Here is a 9567-nt window from a genome sequence, read left to right as displayed (position 1 = left end):
TGAGTGCCCAAGAACAGGCCTGCCTGTTACCTCTGGATCCCTGGAGCCCAGCACAGGGTATGCACACAGGAGAAGCTCAGGAAATGTTTGCTGAGGTGCTAGCAAGCTGGGAGAGCATACCTACTGGTAGAGGGGGCTGGAGGTGAGGCCGGGCCATTTTTTTCTGCATTACCGGGAGCTCAGTACCCTATACCTGGATAGGTATTAGGCAAGCTAGGTTCTAATCCCAGCTGTGTCATAAGTGAAGAGGTCACTTCCTGCAACTGGGCTTGTTTTCTCTTAAGTGAAATGAATGAAGTCATGGGACCAGCTGATATCTAAGAGCTCTTCCAGAGCCAGCGTTTCGAGTTCTGCCCTCATCTAATGTCGCAGGCCAACCTCTCTCAATCTCTCTTTCGCGCGCGGTCTACGGGCCGAGTCCTCCCCGCACCACAAGGGGGAGCTCCACACACGCACCTGGCCCCCAAATGGGCTAACAAACCTGTGTGCACAGGTGTGGCAGGTGGGCACTTCCATGGGGAAGGCTTGTGCCTTTTCAGACATGGAACTCTGGGAGCCCAGCCACCTGGCCCACCACACAGTAGCCTGGCACACAGAGATTATGGAGAGGAAATCTGGTGTTGAAGGAAGTCTTCACACCTTCAGCCTAGCCCCCCTTCCCCAGTGCCTAGACCTGGTTGCAGAGGAGGGACCATGACCTGCTCCAGGCATCATTTTTGTCAATGCCCTCTGGCCTTCCTGATCTGCCTAATTTCTGGGGAAGAAAAAGACTCACCAGTAAGATTTGAATCTTTTAATTTGGGAATGACCACCTTCCTCCTGCCCTCCCTCCCAAAACACCTCCTTCCTGGTAGAGCTTCATCAAGAGCCAGATCTCAGAGCACTGAGCCCCACAGACAAGTCCCTGGTGACTCCTCAGGCCAGACTCCATCTCTGAAGGCTTGGCTGGAGGGAGGGTAGCACAGTGGGCTGTGAGCTAGGGAATCCAAAGGAAATGTGTCTGGTCTGGGCTACACTGTTTCTTTTGTCTGGCTGGGCCTGGGAGCCAGGTAGCTCAGGATCACTGCTGGTCCTCTGCAAATATGGAGCCGGGCAGGAAAAGGCATGTCAGGATGGGGTAGCTGGGGCAAAGGGTAGAGAGGACATCTCCTCTCCCCAGAACACAGACACTCACCCTGGCTGGTCCTCGGAGCCATCTCAGTCAGGTAGATCTTGAAGGCATCGTAGGCAAAGACAGAAACCAGGATGATGCCAAATACCTGTGGGAGTAGGAGCGGGGATGATACAACAAAGGTCAGCATCCTTTAAGTGTGTGTTAAGCAACTACAGAATACTAAATAAAGTTTGGCCAAAACCAACAACAACAACAACAAAAAACACCAAAAAAAAAAAAAAAAGTCAGCAGCCATCAGTATTAGGGAGAGGGAGGTGGGCGGTAGCAGGCAAGGTGTGAGCCAGAGCCCCAGGCACTGCCTTGGGCTTGTGAGGAGGCTGTGCAAATACCAGCCAGAGGTCCTTAGGGCCTGGAGAGCTTTGTAGGGCCAGACTCACAAAAGCGGCAATGGCAGCTCCATCCCGGGAGGTCACAGCTGCAAAGGAGACCACCAGGAAGATGATGATGGCGCTGATACAGCGGAGGAAGTCCTGGGAGATAGGGGGGCACAGGGTCAAAGGGAAGTCAGAGGGCAAGAGAATATCACCCTCAGGTTTTCCAGACTAGTCAGCGGCTTGCCCCTTGGCACTGGGAATCCCTACAGGGAGATACCCCTGGACACAATATAAAGTACTTGAGAGAGAAAGAGAGAGAGAGAGAGAGAGAGAGAGAGAGAGAGAGAGAGAGAGAGAAAACTCACACGGCTAGCCAGGGAAGGGATGCAGACGAATGCAGAGCGACCTGGGGCCCTCAGTGGGGCACAGCTGGGACATGCCAGCCAGGAGAGCCAGGGCAGGGTTGGGGCCAGGGCTGGATCTTTGGTGAGGGGGAGAGTGGCTCTAAGTGACCTGCATCCCCACCACCAGTACCCGGTAGCTGTGAAATCAGTGTCGGGCCTGGGGCCCATACTGACCCAAGAAAAGGAGAGAGGCTGGGAGGGAAAAGAGAAATTTAGCATTCAGAGAAGAAAGGGACCCAAATGGGGGAGGAAAGGCAGGGTCCCTCACCAGACAGGGCCAGTTCAGCCGATCAAAGTGCTGGTAGTACTGGGTGGCATAGAGGAAGAGGAAGGCGAGCGTGATGAAGAACTCCAGCAGCGCTGCAGCCATGTAGGCGGAGATGGAGGCCGTGAAGCAGATGAAGATGATGAAGGTCAGGGCCTGCAGGACCAAGTATGTGAAGCTTGCCAGGAAGGGGACATGGGCCTGGCCAGATATTTGCCTTCCCCTCCTTGGGAGCTCCTCCAGGCTGGCCCTCTACCAGCCATCCTTTGAGGTCTCCCCATCCCTGTTAACAGGAGCCATACTCCACGGCATTTGCCCATGGAGGGCAGTTTCCAGCTTCTCACCTCCCCCTGCCCAGGGGTCCCAGCAACACCAGCAGTTTGACCAAGCCCACCCCTCCAGGGGGCACCATCCTGTGGAACCCACGAAAGAGGTGTCCTGCTGCAGCATAGGGTAAGGGGTAAACACCAGCCTGGAGTCATGCCTACAGCAGCCCTGCACCTCAGGAGGGACCCCCTATCCCAGAGTACTTTCCCCACTCTCAGATGTCTGAACCACCTCTAAACAAGGACCAACACAAGGCCTTCAGTTTCACACCAAGAGACGAGGTTTAGAAGGCAGATGCTCCACGGTGGACTCTAAGGGTCCCTTCAGCTCTGACATGGAGGGTGACACATATGCAGTGGGCTTACATTAACACTAAGGTCTTGCTAAGTGACAGAGGAAGGTCCCTTCGGGAGAACAGATGTTCACAGGGAGCAGGCCACAGATAAAGTGGGGCTGCAGGAAGTGTGCCCTTTATGTCCTGTCTAATTCAGTTCTTCCTGCTGCCACTGAAGCTACTATAAGGGCCTTCAGATGGAAAGGCAGCCAGAGGGCGGGGTGGGAGGTGAGGCCGGAGCAGGGGGGTGTCCAGAAAGCCTGGGAAAGGAGACCGCTGAGGGGTGAACCCAGTGGGGGCACTGGGGCAGGGAGAGGGGGAGTGGGATCACACTGGGAGAGGTGCCAGCTTGGGAAGGTGGCTGTTACCAGCTCGGTTTCCAGCAGGATGCCTTTGAGGGAGGAGAGGAAGGTCTTGTCCACGGCGAAGCCCTGGAGCCCCACAGCTGCCCCCTCTGCAGGGGCCCCGTCCCGGCGATCCCGAGCACTGAGCATCTCCACAGAGCCCACCAGGCACAGCCCCCACTGCCACCAGCCCAAGAAGGGAACTGGGAAGACGGAAACCTGGAGAGATGGGGGAAGCAAACAGGAGCAGGGAGGCACTTGGAGGAACCTGCAAGAGAAGCAGTCAGGCCGGCCGTGGGGCCGCCGGGGAGTCTTGCCCAGATGGGCGGTCTCCCAGCTGCCCTGAGTGCCCCCGCTGATGCCTGCCCTGGCCCCCCAGGAAGCACATGGGGAGGGGAGGGGCGGGACGGGGAGGAGTGGCCAGCCGGCTCCTTACTAGAGCCCCACCCCACCTGGAGAAGGGGAGCAGGGAGGAGGGGGAAAGGAGGAGGGCCACACAGAAACTGGGAGGAGCTGGGAGGGGAGCAAGAAAGGAGCCAGACTAGGAGCCCCCCAAGGACCCGAGGCTGAAGAAGTTTGCATCCCCCTCCACTAACTCCCCTCTCCCTGGCTGTCCTTTCTCCCTTTTCCTTTAAGGGAGGGTGGGAGCTGGAGCCCGGCCCAGGCAGCACCCCCCAGGACCGGGCTCTAGCAGCCAAGACTGAGGACAAAGGCAGATTGTTGGGGGGACAAGGGGGCGCTGTGTGCCTGCTGCAGTGCCTCAATGGGCCTCTGTGTCTCCAGCATGCCGGGAGGGCAGCCTGACCCCCACCTCAGTGTTCAGGGGTAGGCCAGGGAGCCAGAGAAGGGGAGGGATGGGAGGCCACAGCGGAAACTCTGGGAGGCAAAAGGACAGGATAACAGGTGAGGGCTGACCGTGGGGAAGAGAAGGGACCAGGCTGGGGATCCTGGTGTTCAGGTACCAGGGATACCAAGACAAATTAAGGCCTTTTTAAATACAGATTATTTATTTGGACAAATCTCTCCAAGCTCAATAACAGCCTCTTTCTCAGAGCCTAGTAATTGCATCAAGGTATGTGCAGAGTAGATGCTCACTGAGGGTTGGATGGATGAGTGGGTGGATGGGTGGATGGATGGATGGACAGATGAACAATCAAATGAAATGAGGGGCTCTCCATCAGCAAAGGGGAAAGTAGCAAGAAAGTGCTTGTGCTGTGCCAGGTAGCTGGGAATGGGAGAAAGGGAAGAGATGGGGTGGTGGCCTCCAGAAACGGGTAGAGTCTTAAAGACCTTTCCCAAGAGGAAATGCCAGGATGTCCTCTTCCATTGGCCATAAGAAATTCTGTTGCTTTCACCCTGCATTTCCCATCCACTCCAAAAAGTGAAACGAGCGACTCCCTCCAATCCACCATTCTGTCCAATGACACTGCTGCTCCAGCTAGTGCTTTGGAGGGGCTGAACATTCGGGCATCCTGGTTCACCAGGGCGGGTGGTTGCACACCCAGGTCCAGTGTTCCAACCAGGAACCAGGCATGGGCAGCACGACTAGGCCATCACTCGGGGCCGCACACACACACAAGCCAGGGAGACACGGTAGAGTCTTTGTTCCAAACAGTAACCATCAGGGGCACCCTGCTCTCCAGGGCACGGCCGCCGGTAGAAGACGGTTTGGTTGTGGTAGAGCAACTCCGAGTTGCCCAGGGGGTCCATGTGGGAGCCCGTCTGTAGGCTGACACAGTGTTGACACAGGCAACGGGCGTGGTACAGGTCCTGGGGGAGCCGGTTCAAGTCCCTGTCCAACCTGTGGGGGTGGCAGTCATCAGAGCCTGGAGGGAGGCTGGCCTGGCAGACAGGGGATGGACCAGATGCCAGGGGAAGGAAGTGTGGCGAGGTGGGCCAGACTTTATGTCCCAGCTCTTGAACCCACTTGCTGAGTGACTTTAAACAAGTCACCACCTCCTCCCTGAGATTTATTTTCCCCCACTGTTGGTGAGGGGCAGGGAAGGAGGAGTGGATTTCTGGTACTGGGAGCCTTGCAGAGGCAGGGGAAGGTGGGCCACATCCACCAGACAAACTCTACTTCCATCTGATATACATGCTGGGCTCTGGCATAAGGTTTCTTTTAGTAATTATTATTACGTTTTTAGGATTTGGGGTTTTTTTTTATTAAAAAGTAAAACTGCTCTTACATCCAAGTATAAAAAACTGTAAAATGAAGACAGTGAGTCTCCCTACTGGTCCCACTCCCCAGAGGGAGCCACGGTCAGTCAACCATTCCCTGCACTTCCATCCAGACGCTCTTCATGCACATATCATGAGCACATGTAAGCATCCTGGTAATACTTATTCTGAAAGGATTTTGTGGCCAAAACAAGACTTAAAATGTAGATGTTCCAAAGCCCGGGGACTCCCAAAGGCTAGCGGGAAACAGCTGCTCAGTTATAAGACCATTCTCCATACAGACAAGCCCTCACTAGCTGGGGCTCAGCTAGAGAAGCATTTCCCAGGGTGGGTTCCCTAATAAGTACCCCGCAAGAAAAGGGGCCTGTGGCCAAATGAGTTTGGGCAACACTGAATTTGCTATTTCTTTTCTGCGGACTTCTTGCAACTTTTAATGTGCTGAGCACATCATGAATCTCTGAGGGGTGAGGGCTGGAGCAGCTTTTCCCACACTTAACTGTCATCACCTTTTTTCTGAGGAGCAGCCTGTGGGACAAGTATCACAAAGAACACTTTGGGGAAGATCAGCCAAGTAATTATCAGATGTTAACAGCCTCCAAACAGGGGGGTGTCTGGACCCCAGCCAAGTCAACCACCTGGCACCCAGCCTCCCCAAAGGGGCTCCCACCTCTTTGGATTTAGCCCAGGACCCAGCCAGACTTCTAAGACCACTTTAACACATGGAGACCTGGAGTCTCCACCCTGGATCTAGTCTCAACCAAAGTTCACCTTCTCCCTACCTACTGAACTTGTCCACCCATCCCCAAAGCCAAGGCCAAGCCAGAATTAGACCTATGGGGAATGGGAACACAGACACCCCAGGAAGACAGACACAAGATAGGGATCCCTAGAGCCCTAATATTAATATTTAGTATTTTGCTTCATTGCCCTGATTTCAGTGCTTCCAAATATTTTTTATATCATGGTACAAATAGAGAATTTTTTTTTAACAAATAGAGAATTTTAATATTCGTGTGGCACACTGAACGAAAGAATAAGACAGCCTATAATCAAAAATAACCAGCCCAGGGCTCTGGCTACTCCCACAGAGTTGAGGGTTTCACTAGCTTGATATGCATATAACCCATCCCTACTGGGCCAGGGCAGTAGCATGTGGTATTGGGGTGCTTCATGTGTGTATCATACCATTATTCCCTGATATTTCAGTTAGAACAAACATACCATTGTAGGGACAGAAGAAGAGGAGGAGGAAGAGTTTCCTCTAGAAAAGAAACAACCTTTCCTGTATAAGGTACAAATTTTACATACATTATTTCATCTGATCTGCACATTGGCCTGAGGGTTTTACTGCATTTTACAGATGAAAAAAAACTAAGCTTTGAGACCTTGAGGGAGCGGCTCAAAGTCACCTACTAAGAGGCAGAGCTACACCCCAGAGTGGGCTTTGCCTAACACCCAAACCTTTATGGCCTCTCTGAGATAAAAGGGAGTGGGCAGGCTGGACTTAGATGGAACTCCCCGGCCCCTCACATACACCCTGATGGGCACATATGCTGGCATTTGGGAAAGGGGCAGCAGACTCACTCATATTTCCAGGGGGAGATAGACCTGCTGTTGAGCGGTCCGTCTTCACTGGCTTTGCAGGATTCTGGGTGGTGGGTGAGGCTAGTGGTCTCTCCGGGGAACTTGAGCACAGTGTCCCGCTTCAGCCACTCATGAGTGGGGTCCTGCCTTTTGCTGGGACAGCAGTTAGGCCAGTGGGTGCAGTCCTTCCGGATCCGAAAATTGAGGGTGTGGGTTCCCATGGCCATTACCAAGAACACGATCACCTATGGGAAAAGGCCAGTGAGAGAACTGCTCTCAACTAATCAGGCTGTTCCCTCCCCAGCTGCTCCCTGAGAGCCTGGTTTCCAGCTCCACCTGGTCCCCAGCCCTAAACCCGGAGCCTGGCCTCTCTCCACCCTCGGCAACAGTCTCAGCACCTGTCGGGCCTCTTCATACTCACCTGATTCATGCCTGATGCTGCTCGCCCAGCCACGGTGCTACACTAGCTGACAGGTGGGGCAGGCTGACTGGAGCAGCTCCGGTGTCCTGGTTTTATTTTCAGCAAACCTGTTTTGTTTATTCAAATTTATTTCCACGACCTTTTGGAGGGAATGACCTGACATTAAAAAAACAAAACAAAACCAAAAAAACCCTGAAAGTGTTTCCAAAAGATGCTTCAAGGCTATATTCATGGAAGTTATAATTCACATCACACCTTGGGAGCTTATTGGGGAAAATCTGTTCTTTGTACCTTTCTGGGTGTGGGAGTCAAAGTAATAGTATTCTGCTACACTGGGCATTGGAGGACTGACATTATGGGAATTTCCCTGGTTGGCTTGGTACCCCAAATCAGGGAACATCATCTGGTCTGTCTTCAAGAGGCCTCATTTCTATGCTACCCCCAGGGCTTTCTCTCCACCATTCCCTTTCTTCTCAGACAGCCTCCTGATCACACATCTTAGTGAATACTTCCTTCTTTCTCCTTTGACCCTCAACCCTTCTGCTCTCTGACCCCTTCCTCCCTTTTGATGACCCCAGCATCTAGGACCATCATCTAAGACTTCTTTCTCACTGTCCATTACCCACTCCTTGACTTCCCCTCACCCTCTTCAGTAGCTGCCAACCCCCATCCCACCCTTCCCTGACCTCTTCTGGATCAGGGATGCAGGCCTAACCCCACAGGACTGCCAGGAATGCTGGATGTGCAGAGTCTGATGGAAGAAGATGTGGGTGGTTGCTCCCATTGCACAAATGAGGTAAACCCAGGAAGGGGAAGGGCCTGGTTGTTAACAGCCTCACCTAAGACCCAGCAGGAGGTCTCAGCTCCAGAACAAGCCTGCCTCTGCCCCCCACTCACAAGGCACTGGAGACAAGGGCCACAGCAGAGGCAGCTGCCCCTCTTGGGCCACAGGGCAAGTCCACCCAACCTCAGCCCCACTCCCAGCAACTTGGGCCACCGTTGGCCAGGAGAGGGCATACGTGCTCAGAAATGCTTTAACTAGGCCTGACCCCAAAGACAAGAGTCAGCCAAGGGTCACCCCTCCTGGGAGACACTGCTGAGAGGAGGTCACCTACTTTCCGCCAAGCCTTTTCTCTCCAACCTTGCCCATCGACCCCCCCCATCCCCACACCCACGACCCTCCCCGCCAGCACACTCATACACAGACAAGGTCTCTAGAATGATGTTTTCTGATTTGCATGTGCTTTCCCTTAGAAAATACTCCACTAGTAACTAGGGACTCAGAAAATAAACAAAGGGAACCAGGAATAACTGAAACTGCAAAATGAGGAGGAATCCTTCAAATGTCGTAGGGCAAAGCAACCCCAAAGCAGAGGAGTGATGAGGTCAGGGGGCAGTCTGGAGAATTGGGAGAAGTTTTTCTGGTGGGTTTGGGGGAGGTGAGGCGGGGGCTTCGGGGAAACAGGTGGTAGCTGGGAGAGCAGGAGCTCTTAAGAAAATCACTGAGGTGGGGAACACATCACCCCGCTCCCATTGCCCCCTTGTCTGCCCCATGTTCCCCAACGCCCTCTCACTTCTGCATGCCACTGGCGTCAGCTCCTGTGTATCACATGCCAAAATGGTGCCAAGCCCTGTATGTGCATTAGCTCATTTTATTCTTGCAACAAAACCATGAGATGGAAACTATTATCTCCATATTACAGATGAGAAAACTAAGACCCAAAGGAATTTAGGAACCTGCCCAAGCTTGCACAGTTAGGAGGAGGCAGAGCTGGCTTTTTACTCCAGCCCTGGCCAACCCCAAATCTAATCTGGCACACAGGTGCCACACTCTGCTGACACCTAGTCAGCTGCAAATGGGAGAGAAGCCCCTGCAGTCTGTGCTTTCCTACTTATCCAGGTCTAGGCTGGGACAGGTCTCACCTGAACCTGCCAGAGGCCACAGGATATTCCTGCCCACTCAGGCACTCAGCCCTGCTGGCTGGGGTCCACTGCTCTAGCTAGCTCCTGATCCCCTAGCGTTTGGTCTGGCACGTGGCCACCAGGGTGGCTTTTGGTGTTCCTGAGAAACCCCTAACCCCAGAAAAGACTGTCAGAGGGCACTGCTCTTCCACAAGAGCTCAATCCCCATGGGTGTCCCCCAAATCAATCATAGCCTCAGAGCCTGACATTGGCCCAGATCTTCCCATCTTGGCCCTGTCCAGGAGGGGGTGCTGGAA

General features: G+C 53.7%; 2 protein-coding genes across 2 annotated transcripts; both read right to left on the bottom strand.

The window, feature by feature from the left end:
• Window positions 1-778: 778 nt before the first annotated feature.
• On the bottom strand, window positions 779-3740 carry CMTM5 (CKLF like MARVEL transmembrane domain containing 5). Its single transcript, XM_038544224.1, has 5 exons — window positions 3187-3740; window positions 2161-2313; window positions 1552-1644; window positions 1175-1259; window positions 779-1074 (listed from the first exon to the last, which is right to left on the bottom strand). Exons 1-5 carry the CDS (start codon window positions 3310-3312, stop codon window positions 1061-1063), a joined length of 471 nt encoding a protein of 156 aa, XP_038400152.1. The 5' UTR covers window positions 3313-3740; the 3' UTR covers window positions 779-1060.
• Window positions 3741-4155: 415 nt separating this feature from the next.
• Window positions 4156-7591, bottom strand: IL25 (interleukin 25). Its single transcript, XM_038544223.1, has 3 exons — window positions 7349-7591; window positions 6928-7172; window positions 4156-4963 (listed from the first exon to the last, which is right to left on the bottom strand). Exons 1-3 carry the CDS (start codon window positions 7355-7357, stop codon window positions 4708-4710), a joined length of 510 nt encoding a protein of 169 aa, XP_038400151.1. The 5' UTR covers window positions 7358-7591; the 3' UTR covers window positions 4156-4707.
• Window positions 7592-9567: the final 1976 nt, after the last annotated feature.

Source organism: Canis lupus, chromosome 8 (assembly GCF_011100685.1).
Source record: "Canis lupus familiaris isolate Mischka breed German Shepherd chromosome 8, alternate assembly UU_Cfam_GSD_1.0, whole genome shotgun sequence".
Lineage (NCBI taxonomy): Eukaryota > Metazoa > Chordata > Mammalia > Carnivora > Canidae > Canis > Canis lupus.
This window is presented reverse-complemented; position numbering and strand designations above follow the sequence as displayed.

What these genes read in the sequence shown, in the direction of transcription:
- CMTM5 (XM_038544224.1), bottom strand. Translation starts at nt 3,312, where the DNA reads ATGCTCAGTGCTCGGGATCGCCGGGACGGGGCCCCTGCAGAGGGGGCA. An exon ending in TCCTGCTGGAAACCGAGCTG is followed by an intron (nt 2,314 to 3,186) that starts GTAACAGCCACC and finishes TTGGTCCTGCAG; the next exon opens with GCCCTGACCTTCATCATCTT. An exon ending in GGCTGAACTGGCCCTGTCTG is followed by an intron (nt 1,645 to 2,160) that starts GTGAGGGACCCT and finishes CCTATCTCCCAG; the next exon opens with GACTTCCTCCGCTGTATCAG.
- IL25 (XM_038544223.1), bottom strand. An exon ending in ATCTCCCCCTGGAAATATGA is followed by an intron (nt 4,964 to 6,927) that starts GTGAGTCTGCTG and finishes CCACCCCCACAG; the next exon opens with GTTGGACAGGGACTTGAACC.